Source organism: Gymnoscopelus braueri (genome assembly GCF_963280865.1).
Source record: "Gymnoscopelus braueri genome assembly, chromosome: 3".
In the NCBI taxonomy this organism is placed as follows: domain Eukaryota; kingdom Metazoa; phylum Chordata; class Actinopteri; order Myctophiformes; family Myctophidae; genus Gymnoscopelus; species Gymnoscopelus braueri.
Genome location: NC_137612.1, coordinates 38,285,445 through 38,308,902, shown reverse-complemented (window position 1 = coordinate 38,308,902; position 23,458 = coordinate 38,285,445). Strand labels below are relative to the sequence as shown.

General features: G+C 40.9%; 2 protein-coding genes across 2 annotated transcripts; one reads left to right on the top strand and one right to left on the bottom strand.

The window, feature by feature from the left end:
- Positions 1–2,512: 2,512 nt before the first annotated feature.
- Positions 2,513–7,291, top strand: grik6 (glutamate receptor, ionotropic, kainate 6; the record flags this gene model as incomplete). Its single annotated transcript, XM_080423529.1, has 10 exons — positions 2,513–2,543; positions 3,511–3,681; positions 3,948–3,979; positions 4,093–4,272; positions 4,509–4,732; positions 5,129–5,226; positions 5,650–5,864; positions 6,170–6,389; positions 6,497–6,738; positions 7,187–7,291. The coding sequence occupies 10 exons, from the start codon at positions 2,513–2,515 to the stop codon at positions 7,289–7,291; spliced, it is 1,518 nt and encodes a 505-aa protein (XP_080279655.1).
- A 1,023-nt stretch (positions 7,292–8,314) lies between these two features.
- plch2b (phospholipase C, eta 2b) lies at positions 8,315–23,223 on the bottom strand (the record flags this gene model as incomplete). The annotated part of the gene is made up of 20 exons (XM_080423528.1): positions 8,315–9,391; positions 9,475–9,554; positions 9,710–9,856; positions 9,975–10,059; positions 10,439–10,563; positions 10,656–10,763; positions 11,060–11,245; positions 11,457–11,545; positions 11,885–11,982; positions 12,619–12,702; positions 13,066–13,176; positions 14,374–14,548; positions 15,040–15,160; positions 16,668–16,871; positions 17,211–17,304; positions 17,747–17,917; positions 19,252–19,385; positions 20,048–20,284; positions 21,169–21,315; positions 22,899–23,223. 20 exons carry the CDS (start codon positions 23,221–23,223, stop codon positions 8,315–8,317), a joined length of 3,798 nt encoding a protein of 1,265 aa, XP_080279654.1.
- Positions 23,224–23,458: the final 235 nt, after the last annotated feature.

The following is a 23,458-nucleotide window of genomic DNA, read 5'->3' as shown; positions in this document are numbered from 1 at the left end:
ACATGTTAGCAGTGTTTCACTGAGAAGATGTAACACTGTCATATATGTAAGTTACAGTGCATGTAACAGGCATAACCTGTTACATGCACTGTTTATATCTGTTACATGTACTGCTTATATTCTGACATGTTAATTGTTAAACATGTCATAATGTAAACAGTGCTAGTAACAGGTAGGCTATGCACTGTTTACATTATGATGTTTTTATAGCTGTTACACGCACTGTTTACATCCTGTCATGTCCAAGGCGCAATCACACAAATGAGTAGCCTAGGTAAATCAAACGTTTTCAAGAAAGTACATTTTAAATCATCCTTCCCATAATCCCATTATAACCATGTCAAGTCAGTAGCTTTTGTTTTTGCTCCCAGTTCTATATGCATACTATTTTCATCTGATGCCCATTTCAGTAAATGTAATAGAAAATATTTGATTCATAACATTTTACACTCTTAAAACTGTAATTCAACCAGACAGAAATCAACTGTAAGTAGGCTACACTTCTAATTACTAAAATGTTAGACTTGCCATCCTTCTTGCTATACATCATGCTCATAGGCATTCTTTAAGTCAAATTAGATTAACAACGCACCGACAGCATTTTATCAAGTAGTAAATAACACGCCCTTAAATATTCACAAACCGCCCGACTTCACGACATGAAGAACCAGAATACGACCCAAAAAAGCATGAAAAGCCAATAACAAAGAGTTTCCCCCGCTCGCCACACAATTCAAAGGGCTTTATTGGCATGAGAAAACATACGTTTACATTGCCAAAGCAGAAAGCACAATACAACAATACAGCAATACAATCAAAACAAAAAATATGTACATTTGAAAGTCAGAATCTTCAATAGATCAATTTCTATGTACCAAGATCACTGGGTGCAGGTATAGTGCCGGAATATACACAATGATTAGTCTTTAGGGTGGTTGTGTTCCGTTTGATATCCTTTTCCTATCACAGCAACTCACGAATCTTGCTGCTGTGTTTGCACATTGTTGTACTTCGCCCAGCAGATATGGGAGTTTTTTGTCATTGGTCATGTTTTCAAAATCTCCGTGTGTGGTTGTAATCTGTGGGAAGTATGTGTCTCTGATGTCTTGGTACAATGGACAGACGGTTAGGAAGTGTAGCTCGGTTTCCACTTCATTTTGTGTGCAGTGGGTGCATAGTCTGTCTTCTCTCGGGATACAGGTCTGCCTGTGACGACCTTTCTCGATCGCAAGACTGTGCTCACTGAGTCTGTACCTAGTTAAGATTTTTCTTTGTTTTGGGTCAGTCACGGTGCTCAGGTATTCTGCCACTGCGTATTCTCTGTTTAGGGCCAGATAGCATTCTAGTTTACTCTGCTTTTGTGTTGCTTCTTTCCAGTGTGTCAGGTAGTTTTCCTTTTGCTGTTTTATAATTTGGTTTAGTCCAATGGGTTTTCTATCTCGTGGCTCTGTTTGTGTTTGTGCCCGGAGTTCCAGGGCCAGCTGGCTGAGGGGGCATCTCTCTAGGGTTTCGCTGTGTGTGAGTGCCTTGTTATGGAGTGCATCTAGGTCGCTGGTCACTAGGTCACACACGCACACGCCTCTCTCTCTCTCTCTCTCTCTCACACACACACACACACACACACACACACACACACACACACACACACACACACACACACACACACACACACACACACACACACACACACACACACACACACACACACACACACACACACACACACACACACACACGCGCGCGCCCGCCCAACTTTATCTTTCATGTAATCCGTAGCGTAGCGGTACAATCTTTGTTGTCACATAGGCAGGCTTGTAGCCTACATGAATGACATATTATGATACCAATCACATCGCCATGAATGGAATACGTTTGTATACCCATTTATTTAACTCATACCGAGCAGTGCGTGTTCGAGTTACACTAAATAAAGCAGTCATGAAATTCGGGCGGAATGCAGTGATCCCGTGCCGCCACGTTAATATTGGAACTTTTATTACTATCTCCCATAATACTGATATACTAATCAGATGTGAATAGTACACAGCATAGGGAGGAAAAACAGCCTTCTCCTCCCCACCCCTCAGAAACTCAGAAGTTCTCCACCCACAACAATGTCATTGAATGTCGTTGTCTGTCCTTATTGGCTGAAAAGTACAAACTTGACATAGTCCTGCATCACAGTTTAGCTCATTAGGATCATTCTGAAGTGGAGGCCCAGCAGTCACATCTTTGAGCTGTGTTAGGTACAGTATATATTTTCATATGCACTTTCACAGACTATAACTTATATTACTTCATCAATAGATATTTAATCCATTCATCTTGTTCAGAAGTTGTAGTTTTTTCTAACTCGAATTTGTGTTTTGTTTTATTTAACGATTTATTTAAGTAGGCTGTATATTTTGTATTTGATGCCCTGTACAAGCCACTAATGACAATGTTGTTGTTGTTCTTTTGTAGGATGGAAATAAATAGAATAAGGATGCAGTTTAGCTCCACTTTATGCATTATGGGTCTTCTTCTCAGCATAGGTACTGCAGGTAAGTAACTATTTAACACATCGTCAAACATGCTGCAGACATGATATTAACACATTAACCCTTTATACTTTGCCGAGTGGTCCCCCAGGGGTCTGTATTTGGTCCCCTCTTTTTCCCCTCTACTCCAAATGCCTTTGGCAAAAAATAGCTGTGACGCATTTTGAGCTTGTAGATCTGCAATTCTCAACAAATGTTCGAAATTATCGCTGAATGCTCGCCTATTATGACATGACCAGAATAGGTATGCAAGGGTTCATGTCGTTCAATCAACACACCACATCTAATTAGGCTGACACATGAACACTGACCAAAATATGACGTAATATGTTGTTTGGAGGAGCTTACCTATTTGTTGCCTACCTTTCTAAAAATGTCTTATTATATTATATAGTCATTTTAATCATACTGATGTTACTGATCCTATGAGTGACAGTATAAGAAAATCTGAAAATGTTTATGTGTTTTCTGTAGCATGACCCAATCAGTTCATTTATAATTATGGCTGATGACAGCATGCTCATTTCAATGCCAGACCCCTCATGTTTTCACTGCTGGACGCAGTAGAAATCTCAAAGGCCTGAAGTGACATAAATAGCTAAACTGTCAGCTGGGCTCCAAATCAAAGTGGAGCGCCACATCCTTCCTGGCACCCATCATGTCCCACTATGATAGAAAGGAAGCGAGCCGGCTGACTTTCTCACTAAAATGGTAATAAATCAACTATGCAACAAACAAGGGCCCTGTGTTTATGAGTGGCCAAAAAGTGACAGGGGCCTGACAAGCTTGTAAACGTGTCATCTTCTGAATAGGAGGAGCTGATGGTTGTCAGGATCACCCTGTGATACTGATGGAGCCCCAAGGCCTTGGCCTGAATCAAGGCCAAGGCCTTTTTATAATCTTTGACTGGTCTCCCACCTCACAGCGCCATGGCTTTGTGATTCATTGAATTAACACTCAACTCGTTTAGATTGTAATGTGGCTCAGATCGCTTTCAAGAGGGAGAGGAGAGTGGCCAGATCTCTAGGATACCACCGGAAACCATTGGTGAACGAGAGCGTGTCAAAGCACCCCCGCATTCACCTCAGGGTTTTTGATTCTGTCAACGTCTTCAGCACTTCAAATGGGCATGACTTTGGTGGTATTCATCCAGTGGGAATAAAGGGTCTTCAATGGTCATGCAGAGTAGTGAACGATTGTGGCGCCTCTTTCATCAGCTCACACGACAGTGTGCCAGTCTATAAATATCTCATTAACGTATTTCTTATGTCTCAATTCTGTTTCCATATTCTTTATAATTGCCTTCCTAGATGCATGTACATAAACTGGTGTTGAATTACTCCTGTGTATTGTAAAATCAATTCCCTTTTCATACTGTGTTTTGTTCTTTCTGCCTGTCAACATCAGTGCGATCAGATGTTAGAGTAACAACTATAAAGGTAACGCACCTATTGCATTCAAGCATGTATCTCATCCCACTGGAATTATTGAAATCAATATTATAGATACAATATATTGTTATTGATTATGTATTGACTTTGTTTTCTTCCAGCAAGATCCATACACAATGCCCAAAGGCTCACAGCTGGAGGGCTACTGTATGGACCTGCTATCTGAACTATCTAAGAAGCTAGGCTTCAAGTACAAAGTGCACCTGGTGAAGGACTCCTCATATGGAAGACAGGATGAGAGTGGCAACTGGAATGGAATGATTGGAGAGGTGGTGAGAGGAGTGAGTACATGAAAGCTGACATTTGGAGCAATCAAAGTGCAGAAAACGCATCTACATTTCAGAGGTTTACATTTGCCAGTTGACTTTTGTGACTTATGAATGATGCATTCAAAATAAACAATTTTCTGTTGTGCACAATATCAGCATACTTCAATAGGATGTCTGCTAAAGCTGAAATGCTATATACTGTACACTACAGTCTGTGCATGTAGGGTGAATTGATGTATTCCCTGCAGGAGGCAGACCTTGCAATTGCTCCGCTGACCCTTACTGCTGGTCGTGAGAAGGCAGTGGAGATGACCAAACCGTTCATGCAAACAGGAATCAGCATCCTACTGAAGAAGGACATCTCAGAGGTGTCAGGCTTCTTTGACTTCCTGTCACCCTTCTCAACTCACACCTGGGTGGGCATTCTCATCGCCTACCTAGCAACTGCTGTTTGCATCTTCATAGTTGCCAGGTTGGTGAATCAATCAATCAATCAATCAATCAATCAATCAATCAATCAATCAATCAATCAATCAATCAATCAATACCCTAAAAAACACTTTCAACCTGGCGTCCCAATTTAGGACATATCATTGTAGATAAAATGTTGACATTTAAATGTATTTATTTATTATTTATAGGCAACCTACAGCTCATGTTGAGAGCTTGCAGGTTGGCTATTTTCACTATGAATACAGGTGTGCCTTGAGATTTTAACTTGTTCAAAAAAGTTTGATCTGAACATGGAAGCAGGGCACTTAGGACCTATCTATATTTTGGCATCTATGGTTTTACATATTTTTCACTCCTCTGGTCTCTAGATTTTACCTCGTTTTTGTCGATATTGTAATGTCCTATGTCAACACAGACTCAGCCCGTATGAGTGGAGTCAACCCCGAAGTGAAGAGAACAGCTTCACCATCCTACACAGTTTGTGGGTCACAGCGGGAGCTCTGACCCTACAAGGTAAACAACAGGGTTCTAACCACATTAACCCTGGTGTCCCTATTCTGGGCAAATTTTCAAAAGTCTTCACTTAAAAAAGTCACATATTTTTCATAGATCTTTCATAATTTTACACAACCTCATAAGATGTCGCATCATAATGCGTTGCGAGCTTGTAGATCGGTTATTCTCACTCTTTGTTGTATGACAAGTAACCACTTATATAGGACATAAGTGGTTGACCAAGACCAAGACTGTTCTCAGTTTTGTCACTCATGACAGAACTATAGCCTACACACAAAGAGGAGAATTGAATGTGTAATTGAAAGTGTTTAAAATAAAAATAAGATATAATAGATATGTAAATAAAATACAGATAAATGGCCAAGTTGGAATAGTTTCCTTCTCTATAATAGTTTAATTTTGTATTTTTTGTGTTGCCAGGGGCTGGTCCTCACCCCAAAGCTTTGTCAGGGCGAGTCATTTTGTGCTGCTGGTGGTTGTTTGTTCTTGTGCTGTTGGCCTGCTACTTCTCCAACTTCAGCTCATCCCAGAGCACTGACACCCATCTGATGGTGAAAGGCTTTGAGGAATTGGCCAACCAGGAGAAGATTGAATATGGCTGTCTGGCTGGCTCTTCCACTCTTGCCTTTTTTAAGGTAAGTCTAAAGTCTGGTTTATGCATTGGAGACAGTGTTGTGTGTGACAAGAATAACTCCTAATGATGTATAATGTAACATAGATAATGATGGGGTGGGGGTGGGGATGATGTGTTATTGTTATTTTAGTCAAACACCACATTATATGACTCTTTGTCACAGAAGCATGATTGAACAGATAACACTTCTTTTCTTCTGGTTGTTTAGTCTTTCAAAGACGCAGCTTATTCACTATTCACTTCGTTTTCTCTTTCTCTTCTCCTATCATCTTTGTGTTTTGTTTTTCCGTCTATCTCTTTATCTAGAATTCAAACAACCCGGTCTACCGCAGAATCTATGAAAACATGGAGAGAAAGAAGAGTTATGTCTCGTCAATGGAGGAGGGTGTTCAGCGCGCAAGACTAGGCAACTTTGCTTTTATTGGAGAGTCAGTCTCACTGGACTTGGCAGAAGCTCGCTACTGTGAATTAGTCAGGGCCCATGAAGTCGTAGGCATGAGAGGGTACAGCATCGCTGCCCCAATAGGTGAGGCTATGGACTTTGAAATATCTTTTAACCAAAATATTAACTTTAAAGAACTATTAGTGTTTTTTGTCCTATGAACTCTCTGAACTTCCTTTTCTGCCCTCAAGGCTCCCCTATGATAAAGAACCTAAGTGTGGCAATTCTGCAGCTGAGTGAGGCAGGAGAGCTGGCTTACATGCGGAGTAAGTGGTGGGCTACCGGCTGCATGGTAGACGCAGCCAATGCCTCCGCTGAACCCCACGGCCTGAAGGGCATGTTCCTGCTCCTGGCTCTGGGCCTGGGACTTGGAGTGCTGCTGGCTGTTCTGGAACTCACCTCCAAGAGCCGTAGTAACGCCGGGGACCAGAGGGTATGTGGATTATTGTTGGCTCTCATGTACACAAGCAAGTCTGAGAGGGAGGTAAACGCTAAAGTTCATTTATACCGTATGCATGCACCCCTGCGATTATACTGTCGATTACTTTTTCAACTGATCGAATAATCGAGAAGCATGTTATACATATACATATTTTTTAAACATTTTAAATATACCAAATTGATTATTTTGAATAGACTAAATCGATTAGTCTGATTAACTAATCAAGCCCCATTTTACACTTCATCGTACAAGTGTCAAGCAAAAATAACAGAAATTAGTTGATTCGTTTTATTAACTGTTGCGCCACTATACTGCAAATACACTGCACAATCAGCATGTTATTCTCGCAGCAAGATGTGGGTCGTGAGAATACATTCAATGGAGCTTTCTGGATGTGCAGGTGTTCATCTTTGTACCATTTTGTATGTGTCTCCAACAGAAAACCTGCTGCACTGTACTGGCTGGTGAACTGAGACAGCGCTTCTGGAACAGCAATGTCAACAGACCGCAGGAGGTGGCAGAAAAAGATAAAGATAAAGCATGATTACATTGTATTAATACCTGACAGGATCATTCCAGGAATTTGATATTCTGAAGTATTAACAAAGGTGTGAAACAATGTTTACTATTTAGTGGGTGTGAAATAATTACTTTATTTGATGGTTTTATTACTACTTAAGCCCATGATTGTTGTAGGAAGTTGTGATTCTGAGATACTGACAAAGCTGGAAAATGTTTGTCACAACCTGTTTAGAGGTTGTGATATGATTTAGTTCATTTGTGTTAACCTTTAATAACAAATTAAGATACATATCATTTTAGTTTGGAAGCTGTTGGCTGTATAACCAGGCTGAAATCAAATTGATAAAAAGCTGGATTTGAGTGGACTGCTGTATACAAATAAGTGTATTGATTTATGTGCACAAACTGTATCATTGTAATGTAAGAAAAATCTGAAACCACAGCTGAATGGAATAATGAATAAAAGTGTGTTAAAATGATGCATCTAGTGCATTTGCTGTTAGTTTCAGTGTGTCTGCAGTATACATGTACGTATATAAATCCCCTTACTGTACAGTTGGCAATGGCATCACACAATTACAATATTCTGATCATATGAAAATATGTTTTATTACAGTACATATAAAAACATTATTTCATGCATAAAACGGTATTATTTGTAAACATTACAGCAATTTCAAAGACAATAAATTAGTCTAATTATGTACATTTGTCAGTGTCTTTTTTTTTTACAAGTGAGGAAAGCATTGGACAAGTGTATTAGCATACAGAACATCTACTCTAGCTCTGTTCATTGAAACATCTCTGGTTCCTTCCTTAGAGCGGTTCTTCTTCCTTTTCTGCTTGCCAGTATTGTCTTCCTTGTGATCCTTATATTCTGTGAGCTACAGTGTGGCATCATCATCATCATCTAACAAACAGTAAACATAAAAGAATAATCATAATCATTATAACCATAATCCTCTAATCACAGCTAGCCAGAAAACACTGCAGCTTGTGCGAATGCAGAGATCACCTTTGTTTCTCCTGTGAAAGGCAAAAACTGTCATAACTCACCATCGAAAAACAGTGGAGATGTACAGCGGATGTCCCTCATCTTCTGGTCAAAAAGAGCATTCATCTCCCTCTGCAGGGTGCCTTCGCGCTGCTCTCCGCCAGCTGGCACACAGGAGCACATAAGCTCCAGGCTGTCTATACTGCTTTCATCACTGCTAGATGTACTGTCAGATAGGCAGAGACCATTGACTATGGGCTTCATCTGGTTTCTGTAGCTGCCATGATGCTGTGCAGGAGGCATCTGCCAGTGGACAGCAGATCTGCGGTTCACCATTGGTGTGTGGGGAGAGGTAGTTTGTTTCCGTGGGCAACTTTGTGAGCGTACTCTTGTTCGCATGGGGGGACTGGCCGGTCGTGACTTGGCTGGAGTCTGCAAGGTCCTTCTCACCCTGGCAGGCGACGATGGAGGGATCAGTGCAGATGGCTGGGCTAAACGCTGCAGCTGAGGGAGTGATTCAGTCTGTCTCTGAGTTTCTGATACTAATGGAGGTTCAAGGATAGGTTCATCGCCTGGCTCTGGTCTAACTGATATTTCCTCAAGGGTGGGTGACTCGGGCAATGATGGCTCGAATGTTGGTTCTCTGACGTGTCGATTCTCCCACTCAGGCCTATCTGTCTGAAGTGGAATTTGGTCTTCAAAAACGGCACTGCTATAAGACCACCAAGGCGGTGAACTGGCCTCGAGGTCAGAACTGTCACATTTCGTAGCTGGGACAGTCACGGCTGAGTTGGAGCCAGTGGAAGACAGCATACGGAGGATCCTTGTCTTTGGTGGATCCTGCATTTGAACTCTGTGAGCACGCCTCACTGGCTCACTCACAGCCTCCCTGTGGAGCGCAGCCTTGGCTGCCGGCCCTGGAGCTAGAGGACATATATCGCCTTTCCTGCTGCTGTCCTGTGTGAAAGAATCCACATCCTTTCGGTAGTGCAGCGGATATGCATCTTCTGAGGATTGTACGGAGAAGTCCAGGGAAGGGCGCTTTGGAATTTGATGACCCTTCATATGTTTCTGGGCTGCTTTCTGGATGTGCTTCTTTGCCACTTTCACAGCATTAGTTGGTTTCACCTATTTCACCAGGAACACCAAGGTTTTAAACAGAGTTTCTGCCAAAAGTCGTTGATTTGTGAGTATTTCAGTGAGTCTCTTACCTTTCCTGACATGTCCTTTATAGCAATATGAACAAAGATGGACGCCGCTGTCTGACCCTCCAAATACACATGTCGATAACCTTCAAAAATAAATTTAATATAACAATCATATTAGCTACATGTTGCACAGCAGTATAGATTTTCTTCTGAAAGCTAAACAGTTTTTCTTCAGTCTATTTATTTATTTTTTACCAAGACAGTGGACCTACAGTACATCACTTATGTAATAATCTACCTGGCATCATGCTGATGAAAGCTATGGTCCGCTGTCCGATGAAATCTCGTCCAATCGGGTCATGATCCCACACTTGGAAACGCACAAGGGCAATCTGGGGCATCTGCATATTGAAGACAAACGTCTCCTCCCACATAGGGTTGAAACCTGCAGTTAATACATAAAAAACATACACGAAAGATAGGCTTACTACGAGATGTACTTAGATATACAAATTAGCTTCATTGACCCACTGTTTATTTATACTTCATGTTTAAACACTCACCATTATCATCCACTACCCTGGTTTGCTGCTTGGCACTGTCAACAGGCAGACCAATAATCTCTACTTCGACAAAGGGATCAATAATCTGGAATGGCAAAAAAAGACACTTTGACTACTTTATGTCACATGGCTGATAGACATAAACAATTGCCTGTTGTTCTAATGCAGTGGTTCTCAAAGTGGGGTCAGAGGACCCCAGGGGTCCTTGAGGGGTTTCCAGGGGGTCCCCAGTAAAATAAGTGAATATAGAATCAAAGTTAGTTTAACTGCCAATCGAGCCCAATGTCACATCGTGACCCCCATATCACAAGGTGTCGCAATGCGACACCTTGTGATATGGGGGTCCCTGGCACAAAATATTTTCAGCTGGGGGCCCGTGGACAAATACATATCAATGGTGGGGGTCTTTGACATGAACATTTTTGAGAACCACTGTTCCAATGTTGCTGCAATGCATGCCTCACCTCTCCTCTGTCTCCAAGCATAGAGTCTTTGGGTTTGGGCAGCTGCTGTCCACTGATGATTTTTAACACTAACTGAGTCTTTCTGTATCCTGGCTGGGGCTCATCTACCATGGGATTAAAGGCACCTATGGAGGAGGTTCAAGACAGAGTTTACTGGCTACATCACATTTCATTTAAACGGCGGGCGTTATTTGTGTGTGCTGATACTAACACATACCTTTACACATACACTTAGGCTTCAGGACATATCCGCAGTTGCCATTACTTGTGAACTTTGCTCGGTTCAGCTCAAGCATACGCCCCTCTGTTTGAAAATTCAGGGCAACTGAAAAAATATAAGATAGATTAGACAGACAGACAGACTGTATATATACTGTATAGTGTAACACACAGCATTTAAACCTGGTCCTCCCACACGTCGGGAAGACATGCATCTATCACTCAGCCAAAGGAAAATGCCCACTTGGCCATGGGAGATATTAGGCTTGGCTACTCTGTTCCATTCAAACTCCCTCCTTTTACCTCAGGCAGAGCTACTCCATTACATTAACACCCAGTGCAAACTGTTCACAGTTGGGAGAAACCCTTCTTTCAAGGTGATAATGTGACACTCTCTCTTACCCATGTGGCATCCTATATTCCAGTATGGCTGTGGGCAAAAGTTGCTCGAGTCCACTCTGTAATTGGAGGGGTAAACCCGAAGGAGCTGCCGCTGGTTTAAACGGACCAACTGACCCGGCTGCAGTTGTAAAATCTGAGTCATAACGTTTTCATTGAGGGAGGACACCTGCCAACTACTCAGAAGAGCTGCCAGACAAACAAAACAGAGTTAGTGCTCAATTTGACTTATGCCATATGATTGTGTTGCTTGCAGAAAATACGTGATTTCAAAAATAGCTGATTTTCAACCTGAGAAATAAGCTCTTTTCATCGAGCGATACGACATGATGAAGTATAAAGGTACCCTATACAATGCATTTCACACACAAAAAAAGACGATTGTTTAGATGCAGATTACCTTGTGTTTCTATGTCGTGAACTCGGACAGATTTCGTGTATTTGATCAGGTCAGACAGAGCTCGGGACAATCTCATTGTTTTCCTCTTCCTGGCCATGGAAATAGAGATGCACATTCAGGCCTCAACATTAACATAATGCATGTGCTAAACCAGTGGTTCTCCAATGTGGGTTCCGTGGACCCCCAGGGGTCCTTGAGGGGGTTCCCTTGGGATCCCCAGATAAATTATTAATAGTTGGGAACTAAATGGACCCTTGCGGATCTGTAACTCAAGAGAATGTACAAATGGAACTAAATGTGCGTCCATTTGTACACACTCAGAGTTATGGGGGATTTGTGGCCTAAATGGATACCAAACTGGGGGTCCTTAAAATTAAAACGTTTGAGAACCGCTGTGCTAAACTACTGAGTCCAGTGTCTGTCCTTACTTAGGGTGGTAGACAATCTGAGCGTGGTCCTTGTTGCTGTGGGACTCTGATTCCCCTTCAGACATTGCTTTCTTTAACACCCGGACTTTCTTTTTCCTCTGGAGAGAAAAAATCAGTCAGCATTTACTACAGAGGGATGTTCATGGAGGATACTATTGTCTTGTTTCAGTCTGTCACTGTGATAAACTCAAGTGATGATGACACAGCAAGAAAATAGACATATGTGTTTTCTTAAAGGGATAGTTAAGTTTTTGATATTTCCCCAAACCATTTTAAACCACCACTTCAGTTACTGAGAAATGTCCACTGGAAGCTTGTTACCATATAGTAGTAATGCTAATGGAAACGAATGATATCGCCTAGCCATAGCCTACTCCTACTGGCAACCTGAGACCATTCGTTACCATTAGCATTGCTGCAATGCTAACAAGCTTCCAGTGGACATTTCTCAGTACCTGTAGACAAAAAGGGGGTTATTTGACCAGTACCTTGTGAAGTGGGAATAAAATGTTGAACTATCCCTTTAGGTAAAAAAAAAAAGGAAAAGTGACACGTCTTCTAGTTTCTAAATAAGGGAACCATGATGAAAACTTTGTATCCCAGAGGTGGGAATGAAAGAGGAGCTACTCTATATTGCTCATTTGAATATTATTTGTATAGAGCAATGCGGTGAACAGGAAGTAGAAGGAATTCAGGCCACAGAGGACTAGTAACATGGCAATAGATCTACTGACCTTTCTTTTAAAACTCCTTATGATGGACCTGCCAAGTCGTCTCTTCTTTTTTGGCTGTTTGGCAGTAATAGCGCCGTTCCCATTCTAATTAAAACAATCAAACATGCAATATAATTATAATATAATAATATAATTCACAAAAAGGGATTTATCCATTGCTGCTAACTTACTGAACAGTCATTTTTATCTGTAACTGTGTCTTCTGCAGGTTTATATAATTTATTTGAAAAGTCTTTTCATTTTGAGAAATGTTTTTTTTAAATACAATAATAACAGAATGAAAAAGTTGTTCACTTTTTTGTATTTAGCAAAAATACACATCCCTGTCTGTCTGTCTGTCTGTCTGTCTGTCTGTCTGTCTGTCTGTCTGTCTGTCTGTCTGTCTGTCTGTCTGTCTGTCTGTCTGTCTGTCTGTGTCTCTCCGTATTTCTGTCTCATAGGTCTCACCGTGCCTGCCTGAATGTCTTCATCTTCTTCACTGTCCTCGTCTCCGGTGTCCTCGTCCGACACATCACCTTCCTCTGCATTTGGATCAAGGTTTGCTGGGAGCTTTTTCCCCTGAAACATAATAACCAATCATTAATTCACATGAGCACAAGTGCAACAGAGGACAGACGAACTGTAGCGGGGCCATTGGTAGGCCTACACACAGAAAAATAAAGGTGCCAATTGGAACCAAAATTGGTGCTTCAAAATTGGTGCTTCAAATAGAAGAGCCATTTTTGGTTCTTTAAAGAACCATGTAGCCCCCTTAAAGGGTAAGACCACTTTAGTAGAGGTTTGGGTTGTGTAGTTACCTTGCCATGATGTAACTCCAAAGGTGGACAAGAAATCAAAAATAATTGCTCCATTGATTAGAAATTGATAATTCAAAATATGCTCCTCATTGACTTACATTGTACAGTAAAACAGCTCTCAAAGTCACTCTTTTAGCACATAAACAAACGCAAACAAAGTTGATTCAGACAATATAGAACATCACCAAACCCAGTACTATTTGTTTTTTTAATAAAACATTTTACTTCCTGATGATTTTACTATTTGAAGATCTATTTGAAGATCCCGATCCGGATCCGCCGATCCAGTCCAGCTAAATCAACAGTAAGTTAACATTTTTATTAAAAAAAAAATAGTACTGGGTTTGGTGATGTTCTATATTGTCTGAATCAACTTTGTTTACATTCGTTTACGTGCTTTAAGAGTGACTTTGAGAGCTGTTTTACTGTACAATGTAAGTCAATGGGGAGCATATTTTGAATTATCAATTTCTAATCAATGCAGCAATTTTTTTCTTTTTTCTTGACCACCTTTGGAGTTACATCATGGCGAGGTAACTACACAACCCAAACCTCTACCAAAGTGGTCTTGCCCTTTAAGAACCCTTAAGCACTTCAACACTGTTCATCACATTATTATTACATTATTAATTAAATTCATTAACCACTCCTTTTGCCCTCTACACCAAATCTCTATGTCAAAAATAGCCTATATACAAGCTCACAACGGGTCGCAGCGTGACACATTGTGAGCTTGTAGATCTGCTATTTTGGGCGAGTGTTTGCCTTTTAAGACATGCCCAATTGGGATGTGAATGTCAAAGTGATTAAAGCTGCCAAAGGTTCTCTAGAACCATTGGAGGAACATAATGGTTCATAAAATGTTTCTTTAAAAGGTGATGGTTCTTCGTGGAACCATAGCTTTCAAAGAACCATTTAAGGACCATTATTTTTTCTGTGTGTACTGGAAAACTGAAACCTTGACTAGAACTTTTCCTTTCAGGATCTCCGGGGATGGCAGCTTCCGTGTTGTTTCATTCATGTTGACATTGGAAAGGTCCACTTTGTCCTGAAACACCTCAATGATATACTGGGCCATCTTTTTCTGCTGAGGCACACTGCAGTGGTTCTCTATGGATAAGATCACTGGATACCTGGGGATGGCACAGAACTTTGGATTGAGTAAAAGTAGCAATAGCACAGTACAAAAACAATCTGTTACAAGCAAAAGTCCTGCATACAAGATGATTAACTTAAGTCAATGTACAAAAGTATTAGTAGCTAAAGTAAAAGTACTCATTAGAGAATCATATAGGGGACTATAATTATAGATCATTAACCACTCAAGCCGTATTTGATATTTTGGATATTTAAAAATATCTACAAACAAGTTTGTAAATTTGCTATTCTTTGATCAATTCTGAAGACTTTTGATTAATAATTTGATTCATTATTAATAATCTATTTAATAATCTATCTGCAAGTAACTAGTGGAGTAAGAAGTATAACATTTGCCTCTGAGATGTAATGGAATAGAAGTATAAAGTATATCATTTACTTTACACCGGCACAGTTAATCTTGGAAATATGTTTTCACTGCATAAAAACATGCAACACTGGGGAAGAGGCCAGAGGAGACACTCACGGTGACTTTGTGAAGGCATGTTTGTTAATCGTTTCGATGACATCTTTGAAAAGAATCTTTGATGTCAAGGTGTAACCGTGGTGTATAATGGGCTCGCCATCTGGTCCATCCCAGCAGTCAACTGGAAAATACAAGACACACAGAAAGAAAGAACAAAAGTCAGAAGAAAGGATAGAAAGAAAGAAAGAAAGAAAGAAAGAAAGAAAGAAAGAAAGAAAGATAGAAAGAAAGAAAGAAAGAAAGCTCATGTGTTGGAAAAAGAGGTTGTGCTTCAAGAATGGGATTCTCAGTTGAGTGCTTAACACAAAATCCAGTGAGCATATTCCCCAAAATATGAAAAAGGTAGCACATCTCACATTTCAGGTCAAGGAGGACTGAATACTCACATTTCCCTTTCTTTTTTTTTTTGGGCTCTCTATCGAAAAATGCTTGTGTTTTTCTATCATGATGTGAGCCAAATGAAAACGTGAAATGTGAGTATTCAGTCCTCCTTGACCTGAAATTTTAGATGAGCTACCTTTTTCATATTTTTGGAGGAATATAGCTCATTACTGTAATGCTCTCTACTCCGGTCTCAGTACAAGCTCATTACATCGCCTGCAATTGGTACAGAATGTAGAAGCCAGACTTATTACAGGTACGAGGAGATATGAGCATATAACCCCAGTTTTAGCTGCACTACCCTGGCTGCCAGTCACTTTAAGAATTGATTTCAAGATTTTATAATTTACTTTTAAATCTCTTCATGGTCTGGCACCCAGTTACCTAATGGAACTGCTAAAGCCCTATGTACCGGTCCGTAGCCTGAGGTCTCCTGATTCAGGTCTAGTCGTTCCCAAGTCTAGGTTGGTAACCAAGGGTGACCGGTCCTTCACTATAAAGGCCCCTATAATAAGCCTGCCAGAGGACCTCAGGTTAGCTCGCTCACTAGCCAATTTTAAATGTCTTTTAAAAACCCATTTTTACTTTTTATCCCCTTCAGCCAGCATGTCAGTGCAGCTTCTCCTATGGTCTGATCATTGCATGTTCATTAACCCTTTAAGACCTGGAACTGTCATTTTTAGATTTGAGCTAAAAAGCATTATTTTACACTTTGGGCTATTCAAAAATAGCAGATATACAAGCTCATAGCGCGGCACCGAGTGCCGCGCTACGAGCTTGTAGATCTGCTATTTATGAAAAATCGTGAAAATGTGTGCAAATCTTTGAATATATATATTTTTAAAGCGAACATTTTTAACTCAAATCTTTGCTTCTGGGGGGTCCCTGGAACAAAATATTTTGATGGGGGTCCGCGGCCAAATACATATCATATTGGGGGTCCTTGACATGAAAAAGATGGAGCACCACTGATATAGAAACATATGTTTTTCAGAATACTGTGGAGATTTAGGAGACATGTAGAATCGGCTTCAGGTCTCAATGGGTTAATGTATTGCCCTCTGATTATTGCCACTTTCTTGTTTTGCATTACCGTCTTATTTTATGCCTTTTTCATTATACAAGCACTTAGTAACCTTGTTAAGAAAAGTGCTATATAAATATAGTTTATTATTATTATTATTATGTTGTGTCCTTGAAAACAGTTGCATTAGAGTTGGAGTTGCAGTAGCCTAGTGAATCCTTACCCTCTACACAGCGACAGCCGGCCTGCAGGACATATGCATACATGTCAGCCCTGGACTGGGACAGTAGCTGGTCTCCTGTCAGGTAGGTGTTGTGAGAGGAGTTTATGAAGTAGTTGCATAAGGGCTGACTCATGTCCTGATTCACCTGGTTGTGAACTGGGTTGAAAATGTCTCCTGCAGGACTCCGCATGTATTTGGTAAAACCTGAAAGAAGGTTCCAAAGAAAGTTTTCAGTTAGTGGTTGATTGTCATTGAGGATTAACCCTTTAAGACCTGAGAAGATTCTAGAAATGTCTTCTAAATCCTAACAGTTTTTTGAAAAAAATCTAAAAAAAATATTTTCGAGATTTTTCAAAAATAGCAGATATACAAGCTCGTAGCGCGGCACTCGGTGCCGCGCTATGAGCTTGTATATCTGCTATTTTTGAATAGCCAAAGAAAGCTAAAGTGACACAGATGCGTTCCAGGTATCAATGGGTTAATGATGTTTATATACAGGTAAACCAACTCTAACTTGGTATTCTATATACGAGCTCTCCTCACCATCAATGCCTAGTACCATGCGCTGAAGGTTCTCAGGACATGGCTCAAACTGTGCGACTATCTCAACAAGATGCTCTCTGTTTATCCCTCTCTTCTGTGAAATGAAATCATGGACATTGATGTATGAAGAATTTATATATTATGTTGTTCTAAATATCCACAGGTTGCAAACTAGATGTAGCTTATATTCTGGACACTTTAATTTATATTTTGTGATAAATATACATAGACATTATACCCGGAAATACCGCTCTACACATTCATTTACAAGCATTCTGATCTGGTCTATAGGCTGAAATCTTCCAAAATGATCAAAGAATCTCAAAATTAGCTAAAGGGTTCAGAAATTGCCAAAATAATTGATCTAGAACAACGCGGCTATTTTCGGCAAAGAGATTTACTGTAGTGGGGTGTGGGGAAAAAAGGGGAGCACCAAATATAGACCCCTGCGAGATCCCGGTCAACAAAGTACTGTATATACGTAGTGGTTAAGTGGTTAACATAGCAGAATGGGACGGTTCTCTGCTTTCATCCACCTTCTGTTCATTTTCCAGAAAGCAAGCGAGGTCATTGAGATCCAGGACTTCTTTCTGATTGCTGTAGGAGAGCAGTAAGAGGTAGAGGTCCCTGCGCGTGGAGATCATCTTATAGAAGGAACAGAATTCCTCAAATCCCAGTGATCCCTGGTTCTCATCAGTGTCTGCTTCCTGCGGATGGAGACGAAAGCCTTTCACGAGCAGGAAATGAATTATTCAGTTTGTGTACGGCTTGTGACATATTTTAGAGCTTAATACAGAATACATCTAGTATATCAGCCACATGGAATGGTAATGGAAGTCATTGCACAGAAAGTGCATTGTTGTGGAGGAATACATGACAGAACTGAGTCAATATTGCTGTGCAACCAAAGCCATCTGTTCACTGGTAGCCATATGGTAGTCCTGTAGCGTTCTGCTGTACTGTCCTGCTGGCACACTACACTGGCGCCGTTGAGATTTCACTGTCACTGGTTCTGTCTCTGTCAGCGTGTCACTCTTTCTGTCTCCGTCTCCGTCTCTCTCGGACTTGTACTGTACATGTGACTTGAACATGTGACAATGAAAAACCGGCATGGTACAGAACGACAACGACTTTGAGCGTGAGGGTCAGAGGTCAATTTGTAAAGATCTTTAACCTCCTTACACCTTGTTGCTTACAGTGCATGCAATGCCTTGGTAAATCCATTCACTTCTCTTTTAGGGAACTGAACAAGTACATTTACTCATTTACTGTACTTTAACTTTAACTAATTTCAAGTTACTTTTAGGCTTCTTTGCTTGAGTATTTCCTTTTCTTGATACTTTATACTTCTGCTGCACTACGTTTTTGAATGCAAGACTTGTACTTGTAACAAAGTATTTTCACACTGTGGTATTAGACCTTTTACTTTATAAGTCCAAAATCTGAGTACTTCTTCCACCACTGACAGAAACATGACTATTTGGGATAAATGCCATGCAAATGGTCTGTCATCAGTTTGTCAAAGATTGCCATGCCATGGCATGACTATTTAACTTACAGTATCATCTCTTTGCCTGTGCAGATATTCAATTAAATATATGGTTACGTAGTTCTTACGTAAGGCAGGAGTGCAGTTGTAACAACTGGAAACTTTTTTAAAGACAGATACTAGCCCAAATGAACTGGTTACAGTTGATTTAAATGGAAATACTGTAAATATAATTTGATATGACATAACATATGGCAATGGTTTTCAAACTTCTTCATGTCATGGACCTCAAATTAATATGTACCTCCATCTGAAAATATTTTGTGCCAGGGACCCCCATACAAGATTTCTGTATGGGAAATAGCCTACAAATCTACATGCTCACAATGCATCACATTGTGACCCATTTTGAGCTTGTAGATCAGCTATTTTCAAATAGCCTATGTATAGGGTTAAAGTGGCTAAACAGGGGACACTCTGGAACCAACTCAAGGACCCCTGGGGGGCCCCGGACCCCACCTTGAGAACCACTGATTCATGGTATGGTCTTACCTGAAACATCTCTCTGACTTTCTGTTTGGGTAAATTGACGTTGAGTTTGTGGAGCAGCTGATGAACTTCTGATATACTTAGAGTGCCGTCCCCATTTTTGTCTGCCTCTGAGAACGTCTGCTGTAACCATGTGTCTTCAGCGTTAAGGTTGACAGAGGATTGTCAGGGTTTCATTTGCTGAGGGGGGCAGTCTATGGCTCTGCTTTTGATATCTCTCCCGGTCAATACGTTTTTATGGCCTGTGGGTATACGTTTTGTCCCTGCTTCTGGTCAGACTGAATTAAATACATTGCATTTAGTTTTGGGAAAGGTCACTGTCTTATATGTTTGATAATATCACAATGTAATTAAATAACAAAATATTTGTTAACCACATCAACCCTGGCTGGCATCTTTTGGGTGGATTTGTCAAAAATGTGTAAGAAGAGAAAAGAAAAGAAAAACGTAATATTTGTTTTTCGTGAAAATAGCACACATCAAAGCATTGTGAGATTGTAGAAAGGCTATTTTCGCTATATGTCATACAAATGAGTATATAGGCTTTTGTGCTTATTATGTTGTTGTTTATTTGTTTGTTTTTTACAAATCATTCTAGTTTCCCTCACTGCCTTCTGCTGCTTTGAGGAAAATGGGCGAACACATTGGTGGGACACATGTTATGTGCCCCACCAGCCACTTCATAAGGACAATATTCAGCAAGCACCGTTTACATGGAGATTTGCTTTTTTGATCATGAATCATAGTTATGGAGGGTCTGACTCCACGCAGGAATGATAGAACAAAGGATATTGGTCACGTGTGCGCTGCCTGCGGGCGAAGCTGTCCTCATCGCTGATGCCAGCCATGAGGTACTTAAGGCCAGTGATCCAAGTTCGGGCATCCTCTCCGTTGGCGGAGACCAGGTTGAGAGATTGCAGATGGTTGCCATGGTAGATACTGAAACAGCAGTTGGGGTCAAAGCGGTTCTCTGCGTAGTGCTGGAATATCTCAGACTTCTTCCCCTCGCACACTTCATGGATGGAGTCGATCGTTACTGAAATAAACAAATAAATAATTCAAAATCTAGATGTCATGATTGTTGGGATGAGTGGTTTACATTCATAATAAATAAATACATAAACACAGGTCCTGAGGTCCGGAGTATGGCTTGTTTTATATTCTGGCAGTGATGGACAAAGTACTGAACCCAAGTACTTGGGTCAAAGCATATAATCCTGGTAAAATATTACTCAATTACAAGTGAAAGTTGCTTTGTCTATACTCGAGTTAAAGTACTGGGGTACTTGCTTTTAAAAAATATTCAAAAGTACCTGTTTTTGAAAATACAAAAGTTCAAATTACAGTACATCTTTGTAGCAGATCTATAAGCTAAAATCAAATCGAATCAACTGATGTGGACATGTGCTCAGGGGATTGCATTTAACTATAGAACAGAAAAACAGCTGTATTGGGTCCCTGGGGGTCCCTGACCTGTTGTCCCTGTGACTGTGTGACTGAGTTAGATCAATGGTTCTCAACATCTGCTGAATCACATGACTGTTAAATAAAAACATGGTTCATTCTTCTTCTTCTTTTTTTAATTCAGTATATTTCTAGACTTTGAATCTTCTACACCTCACTGACAAGTGCCTTTCTGAGTGATTTGCAATGAAACACTGCAGCAGAGAATACTTTACCTCATTCCTTTTGGAGTGCAACAATGGGCATCCAATCAGTTATTTTTACTCCTAAATGTTATTTGGTCTAATTTGTGCAGGCAGACATTGGTACAGGTAATTGGTTTGAGTGCTCTGCCTTGTGGGGAGCATTTGACTTCAGTTTGGTTAATGACAGAGGCCGAATCAAACAAAAACATTCTCTGTAACATCAATACACCAAATACTGGTAAAACCAGCCCGTAATTGTATTATGACTCACTTTTAGCTTTATCGTGTTTCCTTGAGGGCCGCCAGCGGATGCAGGACTTGTGTTCATCCAGGTAGAAGAAGCGCACCAAGCCCTTCTTCTTCCCTTTCAGTTTAGTCATCTGTGAGCCATTCTGCATCATATACATACACCTCTCCACTGCAAGGCAAGACAAGTTGATTTGTAGAGCACGTTTCAACTACAAGGAACTTGAAAGTGCTTTATACAAAACATCAAGATCCTGGGGGCAGCAGGAGGCTCAGGAGGTAAAGCAGTGGCTCGGGAAACGGAAGGCCCCTGGTTTGATCCCCAGCTCCCCCAGTGTTACGTGTCAAAGTGTCCTTGAGCAGGACACTTAACCCCCATTTCAGGTCGGTGCCTTGCATGGTTCTCTCTGCCGTTGGCGGGTGAATGTAATGCACATTGTAAAGCACTTTGAATGAAGGCACTATACAAATGCACCATTTTACAATTTACCTTAAGACAAAGTGCATAAGGACATTCTTGTTAGAAAATAGAAAATAAGAATACGGAAAAAAAAAAAGAATATGCCAATGTAAAATAACAGTGCAGCACAAGAAATTAATGAATGAAATGAGGATATAGTGTGTAATAGTATAGACTACTGCTTTTCATTCTAAAGGCAAACAAAGAGGCATCGGTCTTAATGTTCATCAGTTCCTTTACACTGCAATCTTTTCTTTCCCCACAAGCATGTTGAGGTCACTTTAGATACCAAGTCACTGCCCACCATGATTGTTCATTCATTTCTTTTGAAACGTTGTCCAAATACATGATCACTGTTGCAAGTTATGTCATCATTATTTAGCCCTCGTGTTAATTTGGTAAGGTGTTTCAATCTGCTTCAGAAAAACACATTTTGAAAACCCTAAGACAATCCACACTGCAGTCTCTGGTGACAGTAACAGCCATGTAGGGGTTTACCAACAAGCAGTTGTTTATGAGATTATTGCACTACGTCATACAGGAGTTAAAATAGCTGTTTGGTACTGCTGGAAGAAAACATGCAGAGTCCTTAAAATGTCCATTTTGTCAAAAACAAATCACAGCACTGTTTCAAATTGTTTTCTCCAATATTTATGCAAATACTTGGAGATTGTATATCGATTTAATATGTAGCCTAAATAAACCCCAGTTACCGAATTGATCTCTACGAAATGTCTTTTAGAGTATTCTTCTTCAGGGGAATTGGTGTGCTTTTCTGTTTGTCCTGGAATTATTTGTTATTTGCTGTGTTTGTTGTGTAGTTTATGAGAGTGAGAGCATGTAACCTGTGTTTGTAATCTGAAGCTCAAACCCACGTGATGCACTCTGGTACATCACTCAGCCTAATCCTAGAGGATTGTCTAGTGTCCATATGTCCATTATCTACTCACACTTCCCTCCATTTCCATTCTATCATACTCGGAAATGTAACATTTTGGAGGCCACTTTAATTGCGTTAAGCTCCATATCATGGATCCCACCAGTACAATACAACATCATTTTCTGTCTCATTGGCTTATAACCGAGAGCTTATAACCGAGGGTCCAAATGGACAGCCAGGTCTGTAACAGCCAGTTCTGTAACTTACAACCAGTTCTGTAACTCTGAGAGTGTACAAATGGAACCAAATGGACCTTCTCAGAGTTATGGGGGGGGGGGGGGGGTCTTTGAAATTAAATAGTTAGAGAACCACTGCAAAATATTCAAAGTGGAAACTGCAATGAGTGTTGTCTCACCAATCTGACCCAGTCTCCATTTCGGTTGAGCCACCACACTGCCACCGATCCAGAAGAACTCCTCTGCTAGTCTCGAGATGGAGGCTTTCTGCCACTGTTTCGGGGACGACATGATGGACGGGCTGGGAGGATAGAGGGGGCTCGAGGCCCGTCTCCACTGGGAAGACTGGGGCGCCCTGGAGAGAGACGGGGAGAACATCCCGGGTGACAGAGAGCCCAAAGACTGGAACGTAGCTTTCCCTGGCGACAAGGAGGACGGCATCGGCGGGCTGGGGCTGCTGCCCGGCCCGGGAGAGAGTGGAGCCATAGCTGGGATGCTGTTCATTCCTGCACTGTACATTTAGGTTCCTGCTGCTGTCGTCTTCACATGGTATCACCTTGCCATCTGTGGCCCCCCACAGACGGCTGGGAGCTTCAGTAGAACCGGTGCTGTATCACTGCTTGTAAACCTCAGCATGTCTCACGTCTTCCTGTGGGCCACACTTTGACGTGCCAGCATCTTCCGTTCCCACAGCCCAGTATTCCAGGGTGCAGGTTTACACTGCCATTGGACCCGAGTA